Below are 27,381 nucleotides of genomic sequence, written 5' to 3'. Positions count from 1 at the left end.
ATTCAAACGGAACAAAGGCCAGGCTACTTCTATGCAGATGCCCTACTCACATGCTAATGGAGGGATCCCACACAACACATAAAAACCTAGCTTGCTAAATAGCACTCTTTACACTTTTTAATAGACAATTGTTCTTTCCTTCCAACCTGTTCATCCCACAAGTGTATATAGTCAACTTGCTTATTACCATCAGATCTTCTGAAGATGCCAGCCACAGATGCAGGTGAAATGTCAGGAGAAAATGCTGCTAGAACATGACCATACAGCCCAGAAACCACACAACACCCCAATGATCCTGGCCATGAAAGCCTTTGACAATATACTGCAAAATGCTCTCACATCCCTTAGAGGCCCTTCAGAGGCAAAACCAGGGGTTTTTTTTGGGGGGGGGGGGGTGTCTAAGGGGGTAGAGTGCAAAGATGCTCTCCATGATCTCTGGAAATAGGGCAACCCTAGCTCTCTATCCTATATAGCAAGAATAGTTCCCTAGCCAAAGTTAGAGAAAAGGTTGTAGGAGCACTCAACCTGAGTCTGCCTTCCTACAGCCTTCCTGTTTTCTTGCTATATGCTAAATCTCTGTACCTGCATGCTTTTATTTGCGATTCTCTCTGGCCAGTGTTCCTTTCTACTCACTGCCATGCTGCCATCCTTGAATCTCCCTTTCTGAAAGGCCTGTTCAGAGGAAATGCCTGTTCAGTTTGCCTGTTCAGAGGAAGTGCAAGGAGAGTTAAATTGGCGATTCTTTGTCATAAGCACTCCTTGGTGGCCCATCTGTGGCCCCAACTACACTGATCATTTAATGCAACTTCAAACCAACATGTAGTTTCATTACATAGATTATTACATAGAATCCTGGAACCAGTTTGAGTCCAAGATAAAAATTACACATACCACGGAGCATTGATGCACATTAATGGACTTTCTTTTGAGCACATTTGCAGGAGTTTGTTGTCTAACCACCACAATCTGAAGCTAAGCTTTGAACCATATCAAATGGTCGGTATAGTTTGGTCCTAAGTGTGTTATTCCTCCAGAAGGAGTCACTGGATTCCCTTGGCCAGTCACCTGATTTTTCAGTACAGGTCTGGTAAAATTCAAAAGGATGCCCCAGGGCCCAGTTCCATTTTATTTGGAGAAGGCAAAAACCAATAAAAAGGGGGAAGAAACCATCAATATAATTATAGCAGAATACATTATTTTGTCTCCTTTAATCTTTACTATTGTCATGCAGTATCCTTCCCACTGAAGCATTCATTCCCGTAAAAAAGAAAAAAATCATAGAGGAGGAAACTGAAAGTAGAATTTGCAATGATGAAATGTTGTACATGGCCTTACAAAGAAGTCTTCTTTTTATATAACTTCTAGAAAACATTTTGGGGGAGGAAATAGATGAACACCTTCTCGTTTTATCTATTATTCTGAAAGAAAATAATCAAAAATACTTTTGAGGGAAGTGGGATGTGTGTCAAAGTTTCATTATTTTTTTTTACCAAAGAAAAGACTTTGGATAAAAATGGAAAAGACGTGTTTTTTCCCCCTGGATTTTCCCACTTTTCCCCCAGGTGCTCATATCTCTAGCATTGCCCAGACAGTGAACAAAGGCCATACGTTTTCCCCCTTTCCCTTTCCTGCCCTTTCCCCAAACCCCTCAATGCCAAAAGCAAGAGGAGAGGTACATCAATGAAAATCTTGGCCAGATTTGTTCACTTATTTGCACTCTCTCACTGGTCAGAAATTGTGAGCGCTCTTGTTGGGTCAATATCTTGCTGCATATTCATAAGCAACCAGAGGCACTTCTTTTCTTTCTGCTCATTTCTGACTATCAAGTTATGTACTGGCTGAGACTGGCAGCGGTGTCACAAAAGGGTTGGTGTCATCCAAAGCAGTAACTCATGGTGCAACCTCCACAAATCTTCACCCACACTAGACCAGACAATAACATTGTAGCTAAAATACCAAAAAAACAAAAATATTGGAGCACCAAAGCTTCCAGCAATGAAAAAGAAAACCTTGGGCTGCATCTATGCTGTAGAATGAATCCACTTTAACTGCCTGGGTTCAATGCTATGGGGTCATGGAGGCTGTAGTTTTACAAGGTCTTGGGTCTTCTCTGGGAAAGAGTGCTGATGACTCACCAGACTACAAGTCCCAGGATTACATAGCATTGAGCCCTGGCCATTAAATTAGAAATGAGGTCCCCCAAATATTAGCTTCAAGTGATCCTGAAGTAGTTTTCCCTATTGCTTTGGCTCAGCACAAAAATCATCGTATTACGTGAATCTAATGCGAACCCTAATTTTGGCAAGGTGATTTAGCCAAAAAAGGTGAAGGCGAGATTCGAGTAAATACAGTACTTTTTTTGATTTCAGGGTTTTGAAAACTGAGGTGCGCATAAGATTTGATGGCGCATTAGGCTCAGGTAAATACAGTAATACATGTAAACTGGGCTTATAAAAATGCTTTTATTATTAACTTCAGGGATATTTTTATTTTAAAAATTCTGCTAAAACTGCACAAAATATTTATAGCCATGTTTGTGTAACCCCCTCAGATGCTGCTACCCTCAGCGTAGTTCACACCACTTGCAACTCCCTCGTAATGCCACTGGGGACTGGAGCTCACAGTTCCACCAGTCCTCCCTGCTAGGCTGCCAGCAATAGAGCATCCATGTGAGAGTGTAAACACACAGTTGCACTTTCCATCTGTCACCTCTTTGCCTTTGCTCGCCTGCCCTCTTCCTCAGGGTTAGTACTGAAGAAATCTCAGGGAGTGCAGACTGGAACAAAGACCAGCTGACACTTCTGGCTTGCCTGAATTCCTTTTTTGCTGAGTGGTTATGACTAGGCCATTAAAACCCCTAATATTAAAAGCAGGGGCTAGGAACTGTGGTCCTCCCAGATGTTCCCATTTGTCCCTTTCAGCACAGGCAATACTGTGAGATGGTAAGCATTTCTGTCTGCAAACATCTGGAAAGCATATTTGCACACACAATTTAAAAAGCTGTGCTATATCAGGAGGATGTAGGCCAGGCCTGCATGATCTGAAGCCCTCTAGGTGTTCTGGACTTCAGCTCCCAGCATTCCTGACCATTGGTAAAGCTGGCTAAGGTTTCTGGGAGTTGGGGGCCCAAATACCTGAAGGGTTGCAGGTTATGCAGACCTGATATAGGCGAAGAGATAGAGGAAGCAGTTTCCTCTTGATCTGTAGACAAGAGCCACTTGCTTGCTTACTTATGGATGGTGGCTGGTGGTCCGCCTCTATTAGGTCTCCCATGCTACCCTCTTTGCTCAGGGCAACACACAGTGAGGACTGGCTCCACTGTTGTGTTTTCATCATCATCATCTATTTCTATACTACCCTTTCTGTACTCATTGCTTTACAAGTCAAAGAACAACAGAACAATGCTTACAATGCAATGAAGACATGGCAGAAAAGGAAACGTAGATGACACTAACGTAGGGGTTTAATATGCTGCATAGTAAAGATAGAGGTGAGTGCATAGTTGCCACTTATTTCTACAGGAAACATTAAAAAGCAATATCTGAGAATGAAGTGGCAACGCAAGCAAGACCTGGCCCTTAACTAAAAAAAAAAAAAAAAAAAAGCCTCTGGATGGGAGTCAATGGGTTAGAATGGCTGTGCTTGTGTACAATGTGTGCTTTTGATGCACTTTTCGGTATTCTCTGGATTTCACTACCAGCATTTGCTTGAAGTACAAAGTATATACCAAGGCTGGTGCTAAAGAATTAGTTCTATTTTATAGGGAAAAAATACACATTGATACACTATACTACATAATGCACCAGACTGTTACTGTTGGCACTCCACATGTGTGGGTTTTCACTTTTGTGGGTTTGATTATTTTCAGATTTGGCCGATAAAAAGGTAAAGGTAAAGGTTTCCCCTGACATTAAGTCCAGTCGTGTTCGCCTCTGGGGGTTGGTGCTCATCTCCATTTCTAAGCCGAAGAGCCGGCGTTGTCTATAGACACCTCCAAGGTCATGTGGCCAGCATGACTGAATGGAGCTCCATTACCTTCCTGCCGAAGCAATACCTATTGATCTACTCACATTTGCATGTTTTCGAACTGCTAGGTTGGCAGAAGCTGGAGCTAACAGCGGGCGCTCACTCCGCTCCCTGGATTCAAACCTGCAACCTTTCGGTCTGCAAGTTCAGCAGCTTAGCGCTTTAACGCACTTCGCCACCAGGGGCTCAGATTTGGTCAATATGCTCCCTCTATATCCTTCTTAGGAATCTCTATGTGACTTTATGGTCAGCCTCTCCCATAGAATTTCACGCAAGACTTAAGATTTCAATAGAGATGTTTTTTCGATAAAAAAAATGTTAGCAACCTTCTCAAGCCTCCTCTATTTAATGTTTTGTCTGTTTTATAATGTGTTGGTTCATTTCCTGAAGTATATGTCTTATTTGGTTTGCATGTGACTGATTCAGTGATAGTTTAGAATGTTTAATTTTTAAAGGATGACAGAAGTCAGTTGAGGCTTGAGTCTGTTAAGAGTACAGAAGCCAGTGTTAGGAGCTAGAAGACAGTTGAGGCTTGTGTTTCCTTGGAAGTATACTGTTATTAAAGAGAGCTGTACAAAGCAATATAGTTTTGAATAGACTGTTAAAGATTATAAGTTAAAGATACAAACTAAAACGTTTTAAAGCTTAACCTGACAAGAAATGTATATTTAAATACATGAAGTTATGAGTAAAACAAACATGTTATTTTAAAGAAGCTTACTTGAATCTTTGTCTGCTGAGAGCGTAGAACAGAAACAAAATATTTATATGCCCAGTGATCTTCCATTACCCAATAAACTAAAGGAATACTTTTGAAACTCTGCTACCCACTAGATTATGATCCTAACAGGTCATAATCCAATAGCCCAATACAAATAGTTTTTTTTTTTAATTCACATTTTCCCACATTTGTGGAGGTCATGTATCTCTAATTCCAGTCAATTTGGAGGGCTGACTGCACATCCCAACAAGTGAGTAAAAAGAAAAAGAAAACACCACAAAGAGCTTTCAAAGAACTTTCTTAAGCAGTGCAGCACATCTGGAAAAAGACTATTGTTTTGGGCCCAGAACTCCAGCCCCCTTGGTATAAAATTCATAAAATCCCCACATTCTGAGACATTTTGGGAACCCTTTTTAGCTGTGGCTCTCAAGCACATCTCCATGAGTCGATGGAGACCAGTGGGGACCCTCGTTCATGTCCTGATGACCTCCTTTGTGGCTTGCTCCTCTTGGGAGAGATGTTTGTGTTGCTGGAATGGACCTTAAACTTGGCTTTGGGGATTTGAATACAATGGGTGACTTCACACACTGCAACACAATTCCCAGTGTAGTGGTGCAGATAAAGAAGCCAATGTGATTTCAGGCTGCATCAATAGGAGCAAAATAAAGTTAGTGCCTAGATCAAGGGAAGCCATAGTTTCACTGTATTCTGCACTCACCTGGAATCAGACCTCACCTGGAATAACACAGAGTCCAATCCTGGCACCACAGGCAACTTCAAATGTGTCCAAATAAAAGTTACCAAGATGATCAAAAGTTTGGAAGCAAGCCCAATGAAGAATAGCTGAGGGAGCTGTGCATGTTTAGCTTGGTGAAAAGAAGGCTGAGAGGGGACATGATAGCTGTGTTCAAACTAGGGCAGGGAGCAATGGATTAAAATTGCGGGGGGGGGGGGGGGGGGGAGATTCCACCTAAAAATTAGGAAGAATTGTGGTGGAGGCTCCTTCCTTGGAGGCTTTTAAGCAGAGGCTGGATGGCCATCTGTCGGGGGTGCTTTGAATGCGATTTCCTGCTTCTTAGCAGGGGGTTGGACTAGATGGCCCATGTGGTCTCTTCCAACTCTACTATTCTATGATTCTATAAGAACCTCCTGAAGAGCTGCTCAGCTGTGGAATATGTTGCGGCCTAGGAGGGGGGTGGAGTCTCCTTCTCTTGGATGTCCATCTGTCAGGAGTGCTCTGATTGTGTCTTCCTATATGGTAGAATGTGTTTGGGTTTCTGTGAGCTTTCTGGGCTGTATGGCCATGTTCCAGAAGCATTCTCTCCTGACATTTCACCTACATCTATGGTAGGCATCCTCAGAGGTTGTGAGGTATATTGGAGACTAGGCAAGTGAGATTTATATATCTGTGGAAGGTCTTGGGTGGGAGAAAGAACTCTTGTCTGTTGGAGGCAAGTATGAATGTTGCCATTAATCACCTTGATTAGCATTAAAAAGCCTTGCAGCTTCAAAGCCTGGGGGAATGAGCATATTACTTGAGAACACAGAAATGCTGGACCACTCTAACAACCACCATGTCTGACTACACAGAGAAGCCATGGAAATCCATAAGCATGTGGACACCTTCAACAGAAAGGAGGAAACCATGAAAATAAACAAAATCTGGCTACCAGAATTAAAAGAAAACGCTATAATCAGGACAGTAAATAAGGAACAACACTCTGAAAACAGAGGAATTCCAGACATGAATCAATCAAGGGCTGCTAACACTTCTGAACAGAGGATTCCCCCAGGCAGGAATGAAGATTGCAAGGCCATTAATGCTAATCAAGGTGAGTAATTATAACATTCACACTTGCCTCAGGCAGACAAGAGTTCTTTCTCCCACCCTGGACTTTCCACAGACATATAAGCTTCCCTTGCTTCGTTTCCAACAGACCTCACAACCTCTGACAATGCCTGCCATAGTTGTAGGCAAAACGTCAGGAGAGAATGTTTCAAGAACTTGGCCATACAAACTCACAGCAACCCAATTCCTGAAGGTAAGAACTGCTCAGTAGTCGAATATGCTGCGGTCTGGAAGTAGAATGGGAGTCTCCTTCTCTGTGAGGTTTTTAAGAAGACTTTGGATGTCCATCTGTCAGAGGAGAGTTCTGATTGTGTCTTCCTGTTGGAATGGATGGCCCGACTAGAATTGGGGAGATGAAATCCAAATCACCTGGAGGGCCCAGGTTTGCTCATGCCTGCTTCCGACCCTATTAGACTGAACCAGGGCTGCTCCCTGCCGCCCTCTCTCCTCGTTAGGCCTAGCTGGGCATCCCCTTTGACCTCGGGGCCTCCCTCCCCCTCCCCCATCCTTTCCTTTCCGCACGCCACGAGAAGGGGAGGGGCTGCGCGCGAGGTGAGAGGAGGAAAGGGAGGGGGAGCGCGCGAGCGGGCGGGCAGGGAAAGCGCCTTTCCTAAGTTCACCACCGAGAGAGCGCGCGAGTCAAAAGCTTGGGAGAAAAAAAGGGGGAGGAGAAAGGGGCAGCCTCGAAACACCCAATGAGCGCCCGGGAGTGCGGTTGTGGGCGGGGCCGTGCGCGGTTCTACCCAATGGCGAGGCACCAAGCGAGGGGCGGGGCCAGAGCCGTGGGAGCTGTGTGTGAGGAGTAGGAGGCGGCTGGAGAGTCCGGAGTCGGGCTTGGCGGCGTCGCTGTGGCTCGTCTCGTGCTCCTCGCTCGCGCGCCCTCTCTCTCTCTCTCTCCCTGGCGCCCGTTATAGGAGCTGCGTAGTCGGCCGGCCGCGCGCGAGGCCGCGCTGAGGGGAGGCAACAGGGAGCGCATTCTTTCGCTGAGGGGAGGACAAGAAGGCCGGCGGAGGGCGGGAAAGGCTGAAGGAAGGAGTCGGAAGTTTGGCCTGAGGCGCCGCCGCTGAGGGAAACTTTTCTCGAGCTGAGGGAAGGCCCGCCTCGCCTCCTCGCGGGACTGGCTTCGTCGTCTTGGTCGGGGGCGCGGAGGAGGAGGAGGCGGCGGCCCTCGTCGGCGTCCCTCCTGAGAATGGTCCCCGCGGGGCCGACGAGGCCCTCCTCGTCGTGGTCTCCTCCGCCGCGCCGCCTTCCGCCGCTCTTGCTGGTGGTGCCGGCGCTGGTGCTGGCGCTGGCGGGGCGCGGGGCGCGGGCGTTCGTCTGCCTGCCCTGCGATGAGTCCCGCTGCGAGGAGCCGAGGAACTGCCCCGGCGGCGTGGTGCTCGACGTCTGCGGCTGCTGCTTCCTTTGCGCCCGGCAGCGCAACGAGAGCTGCGGAGGCTTCTTCGGGCTCCACGGCGCCTGCGACCGCGGGCTGCGCTGCGTGATCCGCCCGCCGCTCCACGGGGACTCGCTCACGGAGTACGAGGCGGGCGTCTGCGAAGGTAAAAAGCCCACGGGACACGTAGGGGGGAGAGAGAGAAAAAGCGGAAGGCAGGCAGGAAGGAAGAGGCCAGCCTCGGCGGAGCAAAAGAGGAGGGAGAGAAACAGAACAGACAGGACCGAGCTGCCTCGCCTTTTCAACCAGAGGAAAATCAAAAGGGGTCCGGCGGCGGATCGGGCCCTCGCAGTCCCCTCACCTCAGACTTTGCTGAGGCCAACCTCCACGCCCCTCTTTTCTTTCCTTCTTTACCTTCCTCCCTTCCTTTCCTCTCTCCCTCCTTCCTTTCCTTTCTCCCTCCCTCCTTTTCCTCCTTTCTCTCTCCCTCCTTCCTTCTTCCCCCCTTTCCTTCTTTTCTGAGGCCAACCTTCTCTCCTTCGTTTCCTCGCTCTTTTTTCTCTCCTTCTTTACCTCCTTTCCTCCTTAATTTTCTCTCGCCCTCCTTCCTTCCCTTTCTCCCTTCTCTTCTTGCTTTTCTTCCTTCCTCCTTCCTTTCCTCGCTTCCTCCTTGCCTCCCGTTTTCATTTCCTCCTTCCCTTTCTTCTTCCCTTCTCTCTTCCTTATTTTCCTCTTTCCTTCCCTCCCTCTCGCCCTCCTTTCTTCTTTCCCTCTCTTCTTCCTGCCTTTCTTCGCCTCCCTCCTTTTTCTCGCCTTCCTTCTCTGCCTCCTTTCTTCCTTTTCCTCTCTCCTTCCTTCCCTTTTCCCTTCCTTTCCTCGCATCCTTCTTGTCTCCCTCTTTCATTTCCTCCCCTCTTTCCTTCCTTCCCCTTCTTCCTCCCTTCCTTCTATTCTTCCTTCTTTTTCTCTTTCCATCCCTCCTTTCTTCCCGTCCTCCCTCCTCTTTCTTCTTTCATGTTTCCCTTCTTCTTTCCCTCTTTCCTTCCTTTTCCTCCTTCCCTCCCTACCTTCACTTATTCCTTCTTTTCCTTCTTCCCTCCCGCCTTGTTTCCCTCCTTTCTTCCCCTCCCTCCTTCCTGCCACCCCCCTTCCCCCCAAATCGACATGGATTGCGGTCCTTCGCGGTTTCCCTTTTCCTGCCAGCCGCTCCTTGTTTCAGTACATAGTTGGTGCGAAAAATGCCTTGAGAGCGGGTCGCTGAATTCCTGGGGAAGGCGGGGGCTTCCTAGCGTCGCAGGATCGCTGCGTTGTGCAGCCGTGTTTCCCTCCTTTCCCCCCTCCTTGGCTTCTAAGCAGTTATTTTCCATTCTGCCCCGCGTTAGAGAGAGCCCCCAGTCTCCCCCACCTCCTAGGCATTTTGTTTTTTTGTTTTTTTGTTAAAACCCTTTGGAGAAAACATCCTACTGCCTGGTTGAATCATTGTGCGCGCATTCTGTGAGAGAGGTTCCTCTGCCCTGCGAAGTGGGTGTGTGTGGCTGCCCTGTTTTTGTCCTTACTCCCCTCCTTCCGTTTTATTGTTGACGCCTGCCATGGTTTTTCAGGAAGGGTTTGAATCGAAATATGGAAGTAAAGGGTTAGTTTTGTATTCCTGGAAAATAAATAGATTTTTTCGTTGGGTTTATTTATCCCGTTAGCACTTTTCTATAAGGTGTCCATTTTCAATCTTTTAAAAACCCAATCCTAACAGATTTACTCCAGTGTAAGTAGCATTGAGTTACAAGATGCTAGACAGTGCATTGTAGCATTGTTGCCTCAATACCTCTGATTTTTCAGCCCAAGTGGGCAAGCAGAAATCTGATGCTGTGGCTACTAGAGATGATCAATTAGCATCCCCCCTCCAATATACAGAAAACAGAGAAAAGTTGAATTATGTCATTTTTATGGTGTAGGGAAGATCTTTTAAGTCAAACTGTTAGTGTTGGTGTCAGAATGAGAATTTTTTAATCATTTCAGTCTTTTGAACTGTGATGATCTTCAAGTGTAAACTTTCCATTTTCTAAGATATATGTGTATGGTTTGTCTTCATGCAAAAGGGGGAAATTGTATTGGGTGACACATAATTTGTCTTAATTGTAATTAAGTTGAATTAATTAGAATGCATGGATTTTTTTGCCCGATGGCTACCTGAAAGTTTGTTTTCTTAATAATCACATGGGCAGTTTGTGGAAAGGTCTGATAGAATGTTGTGCCAGTGAGAAAAGAATATACAGTACAGTATATGGAAAAATTTCCTCTTCTTCTCCCCTTAGTTAAATAAAGTAGATTCTTTGCATTGATCCACCAGAGGGCTGCATAGAGCTTAGATTCCTCTAAAACAGTGGAAACAAGAGTTGGTCAAACAACATACCTAACTGTTCAGAAATTCCTAGTTCCTGTATATCCCTAAAATTGGAACACAGACTTTGGAATGTATACAGGCAGTCTCCAAGTTACAAACACCCGATTTACAAACAGGTTAGGAACAGGGTGAGACAACAAGAAGTGAGAGAAATATACCCCTAGAAAGGAAAATTCACTCCTGATAGAGTTATCATGGGGAAATGGTGTCTCAACTTAAGCTTTTTCATCAACCTCTATTTCCACAACAAGCCATATTTTTCAAAACCCAATTATCACAGGGGACAGCAAGTGAAGTGAAATCTTCTGAACAGGGGGGCCCGCAGACAGCAAAACAAACACCACAGGGGTATTAACCCTTCCCAATGCTGTCCAAAGCTATTCACTTATTGAATCTATAAAATTTCACTTTTTGCCTTGCTTAGTATGTTCTACAGTGCAAAAGCTAACGTTTCAAGACAGAACTTTGTCATCTTTCTGGGAGAAATATATTTCTTTAATTTGACACTTAAAATTCAGTAGTGCTTTGGTCCTAGGCGTTTTGACTTCAGCTCACAGAAACTGACCCTTTTGAGGACTGAAATCCAAAACACCTGGAAGTTTGAAAAGCATCAAGCTGGGCAAATATTTGGCATCCTCCACATGAAAATAATATGAAGAGTTTCTGATAGAGGGACATCAGTTGGTGGTGGGATTGACTGTTATGCCTGAAGCAGGGAATGCCATAAGATAAAATTTTTTTCTAAAAGGTATGTATAATTTCATAGCCAAAGTTTTTAGTAACCAGTTGGACCAGGTTATCAGAAATTCTTGAGATTGTTTTGAGCCTGCAGATAAGGTTCAGAGCAGTTTCAGGGCTGAATTGAGACTGATGGTTGCATCACTAGGAATGTTTTCATCTGTTCATTAAACAAAGTTCAATGGGAATATTCTGGATGTAAATATCATTTTGTAGTGGAAAATTCATTTGTCACAAAATATGTTATTCCTTTTTCTTTTTGAAGCAGCCTTTTCCTGTACAATCTTTATACTGATATGACCCCTACTGGCCATTACGCAGAATGGACGTTGTTCAGACTTTTAAAAAAGGTCTACATAAATCAGTGGCTAATAAATACATCCTCAGTACTGTTTGATATGGGTAGCACACACATTAGCAGTAGTTGCAGATAGCTACTTCACTTTTTTTAAAATAACATGACACACAGCACAGTGAAAGAGGTTGCACTACAGCAGATTACCAGTGCAGTAGCATAATTTTAATGGAATGATAGTTTAAGCTAACTTTATTTTGTATATTGTATAAATACTTTTTGTAAGCAATGTATATTGCAATTAATTTCTCACATCAGCTTTCAGTGTGCATACTTTCTATTCTAAGGAAACAACAACTGAATGAAAAACTGCTGGCAACATTCTATTGCTGTGCTATAGAGAGTGTCCTAACCTACTGCATCTGTGCATGGTTTGGTAACTGCACAGTAGTAGATAGGAAGGTGCTCCAAAGGTTCACCACTACTGCACAGAGAATCATTGAGTGTCTCCTTCTGTCTTTGGAAGAACTTTATAAGTTCCACAGCCTGAAGAAAGTTCAGAGCATTCTTGGGGATCCATCTTACTCAGTACATTTTCTTAAATTATTGCCATCTGGCAGACAGTATAGGGTGACAAAGATAAAGACAAACAGAGATTATGAGTTTCATGGTTTCTCATTGATGTGGCATTGGAGGCTGTGTGGTGGTGGTTAGGGTGTGGAGGGATGGGTGTGTTGGTTTTGTGATGTGTACTGGGGAAGGCATTTAATTTCATCGTGCAATGGTATAATCACAATAAAGCTATTCTATTCTAAAAGGGGGGTGTGTCCTCCACATAATCCATGTCTTTTAATATTTTTCCTCCTTTTTGGCTGTTTAAGAGGATACGTTTTCTAAATTAGTGTCAGCATCATTCTGTTTTTAACATTCTAGCTACAGTTCCTAATGCAGTATTTTTTTTTTAGTAATGCTACAGGTACTCTAAAAGTAAATTAGACATTACCAGTTTACAGCTGAAGCCATATATCCAGTTTTATGCTTATGGAAATCTATATATATAAAATGATAAAGTTGTTTGCGCAGTGACTATAACAACAAAACTAAACATCCCAGAAATACGAAATTTGGCAACACAATGCAAAAGGCTTGCCTCCGGGTTACAACAACACAACCACACTACAAAACCACAATCCGGACCCACAAAACTCACAACAACGCATCATGCGATAACAACACAACTAAACGCCCCAGAAATACAAAACTTGGCAACACAATGCAAAAGCCTTGCCTCCCAGTTGTAACAACACAACCACACCACAAAACCACACAGGACCCACAAAACTCACAACAACGCATCGTGACTATAACAACACAACTAAACGCCCCAGAAATACGAAACTTGGCACACAACTAAACGCCCCAGAAACACAAAACTTGGCAAAACAATGCAAAAGCCTTGCCTCCCGGTTGTAACAACACAACCACACCACAAAACCACACTGGACCCACAAAACTCACAACAACGCATCATGACTATAGCAACACAACTAAATGCCCCAGAAATATGAAACTTGGCAAAACAATGCAAAAGCCTTGCCTCCCAGTTGTAACAACACAACCACACCACAAAACCACAATCCGGACCCACAAAACTCACAACACATAGTGACTATAACAACACAACTAAACGCCCCAGAAACACAAAACTTGGCAAAACAATGCAAAAGCCTTGCCTCCCAGTTGTAACAACACAACCACACCACAAAACCACAATCGGGACCCACAAAACTCACAACGCATAGTGACTATAACAACACAACTAAACGCCCCAGAAACACAAAACTTGGCAAAACAATGCAAAAGCCTTGCCTCCCAGTTGTAACAACACAACCACACCACAAAACCACACTGGACCCACAAAACTCACAACAACGCATCATGACTATAGCAACACAACTAAATGCCCCAGAAATATGAAACTTGGCAAAACAATGCAAAAGCCTTGCCGCCCAGTTGTAACAACACAACCACACCACAAAACCACACTGGACCCACAAAACTCACAACAACGCATCATGACTATAGCAACACAACTAAATGCCCCAGAAATATGAAACTTGGCAAAACAATGCAAAAGCCTTGCCTCCCAGTTGTAACAACACAACCACACCACAAAACCACACAGGACCCACAAAACTCACAACGCATAGTGACTATAACAACACAACTAAACGCCCCAGAAACACAAAACTTGGCAAAACAATGCAAAAGCCTTGCCTCCCAGTTGTAACAACACAACCACACCACAAAACCACACTGGACCCACAAAACTCACAACAACACATCATGACTATAGCAACACAACTAAATGCCCCAGAAATATGAAACTTGGCAAAACAATGCAAAAGCCTTGCCTCCCAGTTGTAACAACACAACCACACCACAAAACCACACTGGACCCACAAAACTCACAACAACGCATCATGACTATAGCAACACAACTAAATGCCCCAGAAATATGAAACTTGGCAAAACAATGCAAAAGCCTTGCCTCCCAGTTGTAACAACACAACCACACCACAAAACCACAATCCGGACCCACAAAACTCACAACAGTGCATCGTGACTATAACAACACAACTAAAAGCCCCAGAAATACAAAACTTGGCACACAACTAAACGCCCCAGAAATACAAAACTTGACAACACAACACAAAAAGCCTTTTCTCCCGGTTGTAACAACACAACTACACCACAATTACAAACCACAAATACAAAATTTGACAACACAACTCATCCACCTCCCCAATCACTACATTCACACTTGGCCTCCAAAAAAACAATTACAATAATAACAATGACAACAACAACAACAATAAGAATCAACACCATCACAGGCAAGAAACAGCCAGGCACTGAGGCTGAGAGGCCAGTCAGTGCTACACTGGGCCTCCAAAAAACAATACAGTAACATCTAACTTATCCAACCTTCATGACCACTACAACAACAACAATAATAAACACCTACACAGGCAAAACCAAAAAAAAATTATTGTACCACAATAAAAATGTAAACCGCACTCAGCAGAATCAGACATTACAACTAACAACAAACCAAAGACAACAGGGATCTCAACCAATTATCAATCAACACAAAAATTGAAGAAGGTAACAGACTTCAAATACTACTACTAATGTGAGTATAAAGAAGGTGGAGGTCACAGCATAAATACAACCTAATGTAGACTGACCAACACCACCAGACTAAGCCACAGCAACGCGTGGCCGGGCACAGCTAGTCTATATATATAAAAGGGTAATGAAATTTCGGCCTGGGACAAAACAACAAAACTACACATCCCAGAAACACTAAACTTGGCAGCACAATCCCTCATCCATGCCTCTACGTTTATACAACAAAAAGCTCCAGCTACTCCAGAAAACAGCCAGGCGTTGAGACTGCAAGGCTATTCACTGCTATTCTACCTGGCCAACAAAGGATTCTCATAAGCCACAGCAACGCGTGGCCGGGCAAAGCTAGTGGCTATATAAAAGAAATAAAAATAGCTAGCTTTAGATCTCTGAACAATATTTACATCAATAGTGCATTTTTCTAAGAAAAAAAGCCAACCATACATAATTGTATTTTCTCTGTTGTTAGGAGGAAGCTGTGGTGCTGACTGTGGTTTACTGTGAATGATGTATGATGTAATGTGTATGATACACACAGATACATATTTACTGTTTAATAAGAATATATATTATTTTAATAACATGTACATCAGTGTTATAGCTGGAATAGAAAACCAAAGGATTATCGTGTGATTTTTTAAATAATACATTCATTTAAGGAAAGTAGAAGAGAATATTTTAATCCTGATTTAGTCTTTATGCACGCACACACATAGAGAGACAGATCAGCATCTCTTTGTAAATTGGTTTCATGGTATGATCATTTAAATGAATAATGGTTATCTGGCATCCAATATGTTTGAAGGAGGTTTGCATTTCTTCACTAAGGAATTGACACACCCTAGTTGCAAGTTTTGGCCTGATTGTTCCTCAGGTAGTAGTTGTCATCATGAATATATGTGGACTGTATGTTTCGATAAAATTTGTTTTCCTTTTAATCAGATGAATTACTTTTTTCTCTATAGAATAGTGTAATGAACTCAGCTGTAAATTGAGTAATTGGTTTCATGTATATTTTACTGTATGTATATCATTCTATGAATGCTAGTGTTGTAATCCATTTTGGTTTTCAAAGGTGTGATAGGGCACCTTTTTATATTTATAGCTGGTATTGAATTGCCAAAGAATGTGTTATTCTGCTTAAATGAGGAGGTGTTTGTGATCAGTTTTACTGCCTTTTGTAAGTTTCATTTTATTTTTTAAAACTTGCCCCCCCCCCCATTTCCCCCATTTCATTTTATTTTCTCTCCAAAATCCTAGAAATTGCTGTTTTCATTATGGGGGGTACTTAGTCTCCTAACATAGTGGATATTTCCAGGGAAAATTGTTAATCTGGTTCAACATATTTATTATAGAAATGTCTGGAGCTTTAGCTCTGATGCTATATTTGCTGGACCTTAACGTCCATATTTATATGCAGCAACTTTTATTGTATGTCTGGAGAAGTTTAAACAGATGTAGACATTGTATCTATTCAAGCTGATTGAACAATTTGTAACTCTGAATGAGTCTACTGCAGCTTAAACCTCTCTATGCTGCTTACAGGTGTCAGCACGTTAGTATTCAAAAAGGTTTGACACTTTAATATTGCAAGTCTAGTCCAAGTGTAATTTACCCCTCTTACTCATTCAGAAATTCTGCTTACCAAATGTTTTCTGTACCCAGCTGTCTAAGATTTTATGAAGATATAATATTACCACAAGTGTTGTTGTTGTTTTAAAAAAGAAAGGAATTATCCATTCATACAGTGTCACCAGCTCAGAAAACTGGCAATTTCTGTTATAATAATTCTGTTCAAAACAAATTTTCTAAGTTTTTGGCCTCTGTCTACAACTGTATGATATGTAAATTTGGAAATAAAATCTTGATCTTGCATAATGGTAGTCATGAGATTCCAATTGGATGTCATGAGATTCCAATTGGTTCCTGTGAGGAAACTACTTGCCGTATTAAAAGTTTGTTAAGCCCTGTATTTAAGAAAATTCTTTAGAAAAGTAGTAGTGGCATGCAAGGGTAATTGGTTTCATCCTGGTATAAGAGGCAATATAAAATTTGCCAAAATCTATTTATGCCTATACACAAAAAAGTGAGAAGTCCACTTTTGCATAATACATAAAGAAAATGTAATATCCATCTCACTTGTTGAGATTCTTTTAAAATGAAGTGTTGCTTTTCTGGAAATTATATCCTAATTGTTAAGAATATTCCTTTGATCTCCAAACTGCCCATTATTTAAGCTGGAAATTTTGAAATAAAATTGAAGTCTGCCTTTTTTGTCATACTCACTGGACAGTAAATCTCTGTTCAGCTTATGTTTAGGATTTTGTTTTACATAAGGTTTTGTGCTGGTGTTTCTACTTGATGAAATTTGAAGCCAAAAACATGTATGTGAGTGATGTTAAGGTTATAATAATACAATAATAATTTATTTCTTATAACCCCCTCCATCTTCCTGAAGGGACTCTGGGTGGTTCACATGGGGACAAGCCCTAAAACATCAGGTTGACGTACAATTTAAAAAGTTAGGAAGTGCGTTGATGAAATACTTTATTTCATATATAACTACTCTAACAGTAACCATTCTTACCGGAAGCCAACAATTGTTGCGTTTAATGTATGTTAATATTCTGCTTGGTGTGCTTATTGAATAAGAAACCCGTGATTTCATGTTGAATGAAGATACAGTGGTATAAGAAAAGATAAGTCAGTGATGGTAGTATGCTGATAGAGTATAAGGGAGAGGAAGAAACATGTGAACACAAAAATATTGACTAGCTGGAACATGTCCAGAGAAAGGTCAGCAAAATGTTCAAAGTTCTGGGAGCCAAGATCCATTAGCTAATTATGTTTAACTTGGAGAAGGTAGGTTGAGAAGGGGACATGATTTCCATGTTTAAATATTTGCAATTGAGGGGACAAGCTTGTTTTTTTGCTGCCCTGGAGACTAGGTCACAGAGAAGTGGATTAAAATTGCAGGAAAAGAGATTCCACTTAAGACTTTTGTAAACCAATATCTGGAGAATTGCAGGTACCCTAGTTATGAACCTGAGGTGGACAGTAAGAAGGATTGGATCATCAAGAATGGGAATGAGGCTTAATGAGCAATACATACCAGTTGGCAGAGGCGAATAAACTTGTCATCTTGTGTTTTTCAAGCACCTAAGCTTAAACCTCCTCTAATGCCATGAACACTTCAAAAAAACCTGACCAATATTCTTCTGAGAAAGAGAAGTAGTAAGGGACAATGAATTCTGTAACAGTCTTATATTCTTTTCTCATTTTATCCCCAAAAGGGGAGGGGGCATTAAATTACTGTACATACTGCACAAATCAAGAATTTTTAATCAAATAATTGACCCCCCCCATCCCCCAAAAAACCCCAATCTTGGGTCAAAGTAAGTACTGTAACTTAACTGTCTTTTTTTTTAAAAAAGGAGCCATCCTCTTCTCTGAGAAGATTTGTGAAAATCGAGAGTTCAATCTCACTTAAGTGAAGCACTTGTAACCCTATCCACTCTCTCTGGTATTTCTGATGGTATTTCTGGCTTTTTTGAATGAGAAAATGGCATTGGCACCTTTTCAGCATCCCCCCTAAAGGGTACTATGAGAATAAAAGGTGTCTTCATCACTCTGTTGTCTTTATACCTTGCCATTGCATTTTCCCCAATATGGCAAGCTTTGGGAGAAATGCATTCATTTTGAAACTACAGTGTTGATTTTTGTTTGACCTTCTAACAAGTGGGTTTAGTTTGAGTCAGATCAGGGTATGGTCCTACTTCAGAGGGATTCTACTGAATTCTGGAAGGAGAAACCTCAATTTAACCCTCAGTGCATCTACACTGTAGAATTAATATAATTTCACACCACTTTAAATTGCCCTGGCTCAATGTTACAGAATCACGGTAGTGGTAGTCTTTATCCTTCTTGCCAACTCTTGTTGAGTGCTGGTATCTCAACAAACTACAACTTGTAGGATTTCTGTGTCATTGAGCTATACCAGTTAAATGGTATAGATGCACTCTTAGAAGAGTCTTGCTGTCTTTCTACCATTTCTGTTGTATTTGACTGCTAATATAGCATTGCAAATAGAAGCACCAGAACAACTACTCTTGAAATGAAGTTACTAGAGAGCTTACCTACCTGCAAAGACACTTATGATATACTCATCTGGTAGTTTCAAGTCTTCTGATGTCACAAAACCTTTTCAATGTGGGTCAATTTTTTATTTTCATATGGTATCAAATGAAATTATTTCAATATTATTAGACTATTTTCATTTTGCTTCTAGATTTCTAGTCATCTAGGTTCTCAAATATGGTGCCAACCATGTAATTGGGAATCTCAATTCAGTAATCCTTTGTTACCATGATATTAGTTTTTGAAGTGATATTTATAATGTGATGTGTAAAGGAGTGTGTCTCTTTCAGGTTATTTGAACATCTAAAAACAGGAATCCTAAAGGAAGCATCATGTATTGTAGACATTTTACTTGGTTATGTTGTCTATTAGAGTGATATTGTGCATATTTCATTCTTTAATGAACTTTATAAATGTTTTCCATGCTATTCTGATTTTATTAATATTTTTTCTTTATTTTTCTGACTTCTATGTTTAATCCTTTGACTATTGCCATAACTAGAATACAGCTTGAGCATCCTTTATCTGGAATTCGTAAATAACCCAGAATCATCCATTAGAATAAATGAGACTGAATGAGACTTTATTTCTATCCCACCCTATCTCCCCAGTGGGGACTCAGGGCAGCTTACAACATATAGAGAGGCAAACATTCAATGCCGTATAAAAATACAAAATAACATAAACCAAAAGAGAAAACCCAATGTACATTATTTACACAAGCAACAAAAACAGTAAGATAATTGAACATAGACCAACAAATTCATATTACAGTAGAGTCTTACTTATCCAAGCCTCTGGATTATCCAAGCCATTTTTGTAGTCAATGTTTTCAATATATCATGATATTTTGGTGCTAAATTCGTAAATACAGTAATTACAACATAACATTACTGCGTATTGTACTACTTTTTCTGTCAAATTTGTTGTATAACATGATGTTTTGGTGCTTAATTTGTAAAATCTTAACCTGATTTGATGTTTAATAGGCTTTTCCTTAATCCCTCATTATCCAAGATATTAGCTTATCCAAGCTTCTGCTGGCCCGTTTAGCTTGGATAAGTGAGACTCTACTGTATAACCATTTCATATTTGACAGATTTTTAAAATTTAGAGTTTAAAAGATTAAATTAAAAGCATTTAAAAGCCAGATCCATATTCCACTTTTTCTTGTCCATTTGTGCAATGTATTTCAAGTATCCTCCTTTCCATTTGCCTGTGTTTTTTAAAGGACAGTATTGAAGGAGCCAGTCTCTCAAAATCCCCCAAAACAGGAAAACTTCATGTGTGCATACATCAAGCATTCCCCACCCTTGGAAAACAGACTTGCATGCAAGGCAGCTGCGCACGACCATCCCAACCATCAGGAGAGCCGGATGGCGTGACACAAGGGAGGAGGACAATATTTTGAAGCTTTAAAAACATTACCATCAGGAACATGGCAAAAAGGACATAGGGAGGTAGGGTGGACAACAACTCCCACAATCCCTAATGGGAATGAATCGGATTGTGGGAGTCGTACTACAAATAATTCCAGAAACTGCCTTGCAGCCCTTCTGCGGCCGTCTGAGGCGCAAAAAGATGCATATACACAGTAAGGGGGGCCTGGGCTCAAACACACAGAGGCGTATAGGCGGTAATGACGCGGATGGGCAAATAATGGCGGAGGGGCTTCTACAAACCCCTCTCTCCTGCCCTCACACCCTTCTCCCTCCTCTCTCCTCCTCCTACCTCCTTCTCAGAAACTCCGTGTCATGGCGGCGTGACTTTTAACCACCTGAGGCATTTAGGCAGTCATCATAGCAGAGTGGCTTTGGCACACCCCTCTCTTCCGCCCTTCCTCGCTCCTACCTCCTCCTAACTCAGAGAGGTCTGGGGACAATTCACCAGGATTTATAGGAGTTTAAGGGACTGGGATTTATAGTTCACCAGCAATCAAAGAGCACTCTGAACCGCACCAATAGTGGACCTGGAACTCACTTGCCACAAAGACCCAACATGGCCAAATGTACATACTGGTGGGGTTTGGGGGTGATTGACCTTGACATCCAGGAGTAATAGTACACCTGTATTCAGAGAACACTAAGCCCATTTGGGCCAAACTTACCACAAAAAATTAACATGGCCAACTGGGAATAATGGTGGTCTTAGGTGGTCATTGACCTTTAACACTTTAGTTACAGTTCACCTATAGGTTGAAACACAGACCCAACATGGCCGACTCTGAATATTGTGGGAGTATTGGGGAATGACCCAACATTTTTTGGGAATTGTAGTCCACCCACATCCTACATATTATTAATGAATATCATTGCTATTGCTTACAGCACCCTGGCGGATGGGCCTTCCACTGAGCCCTGTCTTCTGCTGGTCCCTCTTCAACTGCCTGGCCAGGAAGAGAGGGGCTTCAGTCGGGGCCAGCTAACACCTTCAAACAAAGGATTCCCCAAGGGAGGACGCAGCCAGATCTGGACCAAACTTGCAACACAGATCCAACACAGACAACTTGATATAGCAGCGGGGTTGGGGATGGTTAAATTTGCTAGCCGGGAGTTGTAGTTCACCCGTATCCACAGAGCACTGAAGGTAGCCAATGTTAGATCTGGACCAAACTTAGCACACAGACTGAACATGCCCAACTGTGAATACTGGCATGATTATGGGGTCTGGGAATTGTAGTTCACTTGTATTCAGAGAACACAGAACCCAGCAAGTGATGGATCTGGACCAAACTTGGAACACAGACCAAACTGTGAATATTGGGGGAGGGGGGTTAGGGGGGATTGATCCAACATTTTTGAGGAATTGTAGTCCACCCACGTCCTTCATATTATTACTGAATATCATTGTTATTGATTACAGCAGCCTGGTGGACAGGCTTTCCACTGAGCCCTGTCTTCTGCTGGTCCTTCTTTAACTCCCTGGACAGGAAGGGAGGGGCTTCAATTAGAGCCAGCTAAGACCTCCAAACAAAGGATTCCCCAAGGACCTGGGAATTACCTGCAAGGCCATTGCATGCTAATCAAAGTGACTAATAACAGCATGCTTACTTGCCACAATGAGACTATTCATTGTATTCCAGCTCATCAAACTAGGATTCCCTTAGGAAGAAAACAGCCAGGCTTTGAGACTGCTATTCCATAGCAACGCGTGGCTGGCTTAAGCCATAGCAACGCGTGGCTTAAGCCATAGCAACGCGTGGCTGGGCACAGCTAGTCTATCTATCTATATCTATCTATATATCTATATATATAATAAAAGTGAAATCGGAGTATGTATCAGCGTTTTGATTGGCCTGGCGGAATATGTGCTCGTGTTTTGATTGGCCTGGCGGAATATGGATCAGCTTTCTGATTGGCCGGCCGGAATATGGGCCAGCTCTGATTGGCCGCCACTTTCACAGGCCACTGGGATTGCTGAGGGAAAAACTACTACCAACTGGCTTCGTTCGGCCTACTTATCTCCTCAGAACGATGCTAGCTTTGGGACAGGTAACAGCTTTCAGCCTACACTTCTGTAATCCAAAACACCACTGCCACCACCAGAAAGGCCGGACTTGGACCAAACTTGACACACCTAACCCCATGAACCCACTGACAACAGATGGCCCCCTTTGGCCCCTCTGCTGACATGTTTAAGGCCTTCCAGGCTGGCCCCACGCCGCTAGGCCCAAAAGGGGACGCCATCTTGCATCAGCTTTCAACTTCTTTGTAAGGCCCTACTTTCCTCAAAAGACAGCAGAGAACATTGTTATTATCGTTTTAATGATATGCTTATGAACACTTCTAGCCCCCAAAGCCCCAATCCAAGCCGCCTTTGATCATTTTGCTAACACGTTTCAGGCCTTGCAGCCTGGCTCCATTGTGCTAGGCCGCAAAAGAGGCGGCCATCTTCCCTGTTCCAAACAGAGCAGCTTTTGCCTGTGTCTCTTCTGCCACCTATTTGCAGACCAAAGAGGCTGGCCCCGCCCTCCCAAGCCTCAAAACAGGACGCCATTTTACCTCTTCAGCTTTTCCCTGCCTCATTGGGAAACAGCAGTCCCCTTCTACAAGGTAAGACAGCACTGTTTATAACAGACTGAAGAGAACCTCATTCTTATCTTTTAAAGGATGCCTTTTCATGCTTAGGAACATTTCTAGCCCCCAAACCCTCAATCCCAGCCTCCTTTGATCCTTCTGCCACATACTTGCAGGCCATGCAAGCTGGCTTTCTCCTCCTAGGCCTCAAAGAGTAGGCCATCTTCCCTCAACATTGCTCCAAAGAAGGTAGCTTTTGCCTGGGTCATTGGGAAACTGCACTCTCCTTCTATAAGGTAAGACACTACTTTTCACAACAGACCAAAGAGAACATTGTTATAATTGTTATAATTGTTTTTATAACATTGTTATAATTATAACGCATCATAACCATACTTCACACATATGCCCCACATCACCCTCCTGCAGTTTGAGGGTCAACAGACCAAGGATGATGGGATTTACAGTACCTTCACTCACTTCCTGACACCACAGCAATCCACAACAATGACTGATAAAGACAAAACTTGCCACACATACTCCCTTTCACCCACTTTACATCCTGATGTGGTTTGGGGGACAACGGACCATGGATGATGGGATTTGCAATACCTTCACTCACTTCCTGAGATCACTGCAACTGCCACAAACGACACAACTGAACCAAACTCGGCACACATATCCCAGATGACACACTTTACACCCTGCAGCAGTTTGTGGGAGGATGGACAAAGGATTATGGGATTTGCAGCACCTTCTGATTACTGAGGCAAAAAACTACTACAGAGCAGGCTTTGGCCTACTCATTCTAACAGGCTGTGATTCCCATGAATGACAAAACTGTACCAAACTTGATACAAAGGTGCAATGTGGCCCCCTTTACGTCCTGATCTGGTTTGGTGCAGGATGGACCTTGGATGATGGGATTTGCAGTACCCTTATCCGATTCACCTCCCACGGACCACTGTGATACCCATGAAAGACGAAACTGTACCTTACTTGGCAACAGGTGCAATGTCACACAATTTATGTCCTGGTGTGGTTTGCAGGAGAATACACCAAGGATGATGGGATTTCCAGTACCTTCATCCAATTCAACTCCCACAGACCACTGTGATGCCCATGAATGATGAAACTGTACCAAACTTGACATATAGGTGCAATGTGGCCCATTTTACATCCTCCTATCATTTGAGGGAGCAACAGACCATGGATGATGGGATTGACAGTACCTTCACTCACTTCCCCAGACCACTGCGACCCTCACCAATGTCTGATCAAGACCAAACTTGACACATCGAGTCCCCACGACCTGCTTTACATCCTGAAGCTGTTTGGAGGGGGATCGACCATGGACTTGCATATGGGAGTTGTAGTTCACCCGTACCAACTAAAGCCAACTGACAGTGGATCAAGACTAAACTTGGAACAAAGGCAAACAATTCAGTTCTCAAATAACCCGGGCACCGCCGGGTCCCCAGGCTAGTATATAATAAAAGTGAACGTTTGTATGTTTGTATGTATCAGCTTTCTGATTGGCCAGGTGGAGTATCTGCCAGCTTTCTGATTGGCCAGGTGGAGTATCTGCCAGCTTTCTGATTGGCCAGGCGTAGTATCTGCCAGCTTTCTGATTGGCTGCCACTTTCACAGACCACTGGGACGCCTGAGGCAAAAACTACTACCAGCAGGCTTCGGCCTACTCTCTCTCTTCAGAACAACGCTAGCTTTGGTACACTTAATAGCTTTCGGCCTACACTTTTGTAATGAAAAATACCTCTGGGACCACCAGGAAGGCCGGACCTGGACCAAACGTGACACACATAACCCCTACGACCCATGAACCCTCTGACAATGGATCTGGACCAAATAGACCCAACATGGCCGACTGTGCATACTGATAATAAAAAACTTTGGGTGATAGGAATTACAGTTCAGTCACACATTCTCAGCATTCTGAATCCAACTAATGATGGAAAATAATTATGTTTTAATGCTTCCTTTTAAACAATGGTTGTGGATATGTTTATGAAAACTTCTACCCCCTCACCTCACCCCCCTTCAGCGCTTCTACTGACATGTCTCGGCCTTTGCAGGCTGCTAAGCCCTGCTAGGCCCCAAAAGAGGACGCCATCTTCCCGCCTCAATATTGTTCCAAAGAAGGCAGCTTTTCCCTGGCTCATTGGGACACAGTACTATTCACAGCAGACTAAAGAAAAAATAATGACTATCTTTTTAATCTTTCCTTTTAAGGATGGTTTACTCCCCCCCCCCCCCCCCCCGGCTCAGTTTTTACTGAGGCAAAACACTACCACTTCAGGCTTCGGCCTACTCACTCTAACAGGCTTGACACATACAGTCCCCATAACCTTCTATACATCCGGGCACTGTTTGGAGTGGGATGGACCATGGATAATGGTCTTACATATGGGAGTTGTAGTTCACCTGCCCCCACTGAACCCCGCTGACCCTAGACCTAGACTAAACTTGGAACACAGGAAAACAATGCCTTTCTCAAATGACTTTCGCAGGCCACTATGACTGTCAGGAAGGACAGACCTGGACCAAACTTGCCACACACAACCCCCATGACCCATTTTATGTCCTGGTGCCGTTTGGGGATGATGGGCCACAGATTATGGGATTTCCAGTACTTTCAATCGCTTCAGCTCCCACAGATCACTGCCATGCCCACAAGTGACGGAACTGGGCCAAACTTGGCAGACAGAGCTCCCATGACGCCCTTTACGTCCTGGTGCAGTTTGGAGGAGGACAGACCAAGGATGATGGGACTTGCAGTACCTTCACTCACTTCCCGACATGACTACAACTGCCAGGAATAACAGAATTGAACCAAACTTGGCACACATAGCCCATATGACACAGTTTACATGCTGCTGCAGTTTGGGATAAGACAGACCAAGGATTATGGGATTTGCAGTACCTTCACCCAATTCACCTCCCACAGACCATTGCGAACCACACAAATGACACAACTGGACCAAACTTGGAACAAAGATGCAATGTGAACCACTTTATACCCTGGTGTGGTGTGGGGAAGGATGTATCATGGATGATGGAACTTACAGTACCTTCACTAACTTCCTGAGACTACCATGACCCACACCAATGTCTGATCAACACCAAACATGACACACAGAGCCCCAATGACCCCTTCTACATCCTGGTGCAATTTGGGGGACATGTACCATGGACAATGGGATTTACAGTATCTTCACTCACTTCCCAAGACCACTACCACACCCACCAATGACTGATCAAAACCAAACTTGCCACATAGAATCCCCATCACCTACTTTACACCCTGGCGATGTTTGCAGGGGGATGGACCACGCACGATGGGACTTGCATATGGGAGTTGCAGTTCACCTGCACCCACTGATCTCAGCTGACATTAGATTTTGGAACACAGGAAAACAATGCCTTTCTCAAATGACCCAGGCACCGCCGGGCCCCCAAGCTAGTATATAATAAATGTTCATTTTTGTGTTCAACAATAAATGTGAATTCTTCATTGAAAAATAAGACATCACCTGAAAATAAGACCTAGTGCATCTTTGGGAGCAAAAATTAATATAAAATACAGACTTATTTTTGGGAAAACACGGCATGAGTAGATCAGCTGCAATGACTTGTTTCTCTTCCAACAAGCCAGGTGAAGAGACTAAGTTTTGTTTCTTCATTTTGTGGTCTGGCTTAGTGGGTGGGAAACAAACCAGTGGCAGCTGCACCTACTTTTGGGTAACACTAAATCAGAGGTTCTCATAGTGTGCTCTGCGCGGAGCACTTGGGGCTCCACGAAGCATACCGAGGGGCTTCCCCCTCATCTCACCCCCAAAAGCCTTTTTTCCTTGCTTCCCTTCCTGCCCAGATTCTTTCCCCCTTTCCCTGCTTGCTTCCAAAATCCTATTTCCCACCTATCGCTCAGGGGGTGCTTGATTGTGCTTTTCCTGCATGGCAGAAGGGGCTGGACTGGATGGGTCTTCCATTGAAATACTGTTCAGTTTATGGTGGTCAAAATGTTTCTCATGTCTGATATATACATTATATGTAATATAACATATATTATAAAACTATATAATTAAAACATATCAATCTTAAAACAATTAATTAAAAATCACACAATCCAAATGCATATTCCTGGAGTCATTCTGGTTGTCAATTGCATTATTCATTATTGCACTGAGAGATCATTTTTGTACTGGGAATCATTGTCCAAAGGCTTGGTCCCACATCCATGTCTTCACTTTTTTCCTGAAGGTCAGAAGGGAGGAGGCTGAACTAATTTCCCTGGGGAGTTCCATAGACGAGGGGCCACCACTGAGAAGGCCCTGTCTCTAGTCCCCACTGGTTGCACCTGCGAAGGGGATGGGATTGAGAGCAGGGCCTCCTCATATGATCCTAACCTCCAAGATGGTTCATAGAGGGAGATATGTTCGGATAGGTAAGCTGGGCTGGAACCATTTAGGGCTTTATAGGCTAAAGCCAGCACTTTGAATTGTGCGTGGTAGCAGACTGGCAGCCAGTGGAGCTGGCGCAACAGAAGGATGTGTAGAAACATTTATTAGGGCTCCATGAGAAACTTTTGCTTCAGAAAGTGTTCAGCAGCAGAAAAA

The 27,381-nt window shown here is 43.2% G+C and overlaps 1 protein-coding gene across 6 annotated transcripts in view; it reads left to right on the top strand.

The window, feature by feature from the left end:
• Positions 1 to 7,401: 7,401 nt before the first annotated feature.
• The window catches only part of crim1 (cysteine rich transmembrane BMP regulator 1), a 152,082-nt gene continuing 132,102 nt past the window's right edge, over positions 7,402 to 27,381 (top strand). For 4 of the 6 annotated variants that reach the window (XM_062974385.1, XM_062974380.1, XM_062974372.1 and 1 more), the window contains exon 1: positions 7,402 to 8,137. In XM_062974385.1, coding sequence (XP_062830455.1) covers positions 7,786 to 8,137 — 352 coding nt within the window. In that variant the 5' untranslated portion in view covers positions 7,402 to 7,785. The remainder of the gene's footprint in view (positions 8,138 to 27,381) is intronic. The other 2 variants (XM_062974399.1, XM_062974392.1) reach the window with 1 other exon arrangement.

The sequence above is a fragment of the Anolis carolinensis genome, chromosome 1, assembly GCF_035594765.1.
Source record: "Anolis carolinensis isolate JA03-04 chromosome 1, rAnoCar3.1.pri, whole genome shotgun sequence".
Classification (NCBI taxonomy): Eukaryota; Metazoa; Chordata; class Lepidosauria; order Squamata; family Dactyloidae; genus Anolis; species Anolis carolinensis.
The sequence above is the reverse complement of the archived record's forward strand: the minus strand, read 5'-3'. Positions and strand labels throughout refer to the sequence as shown.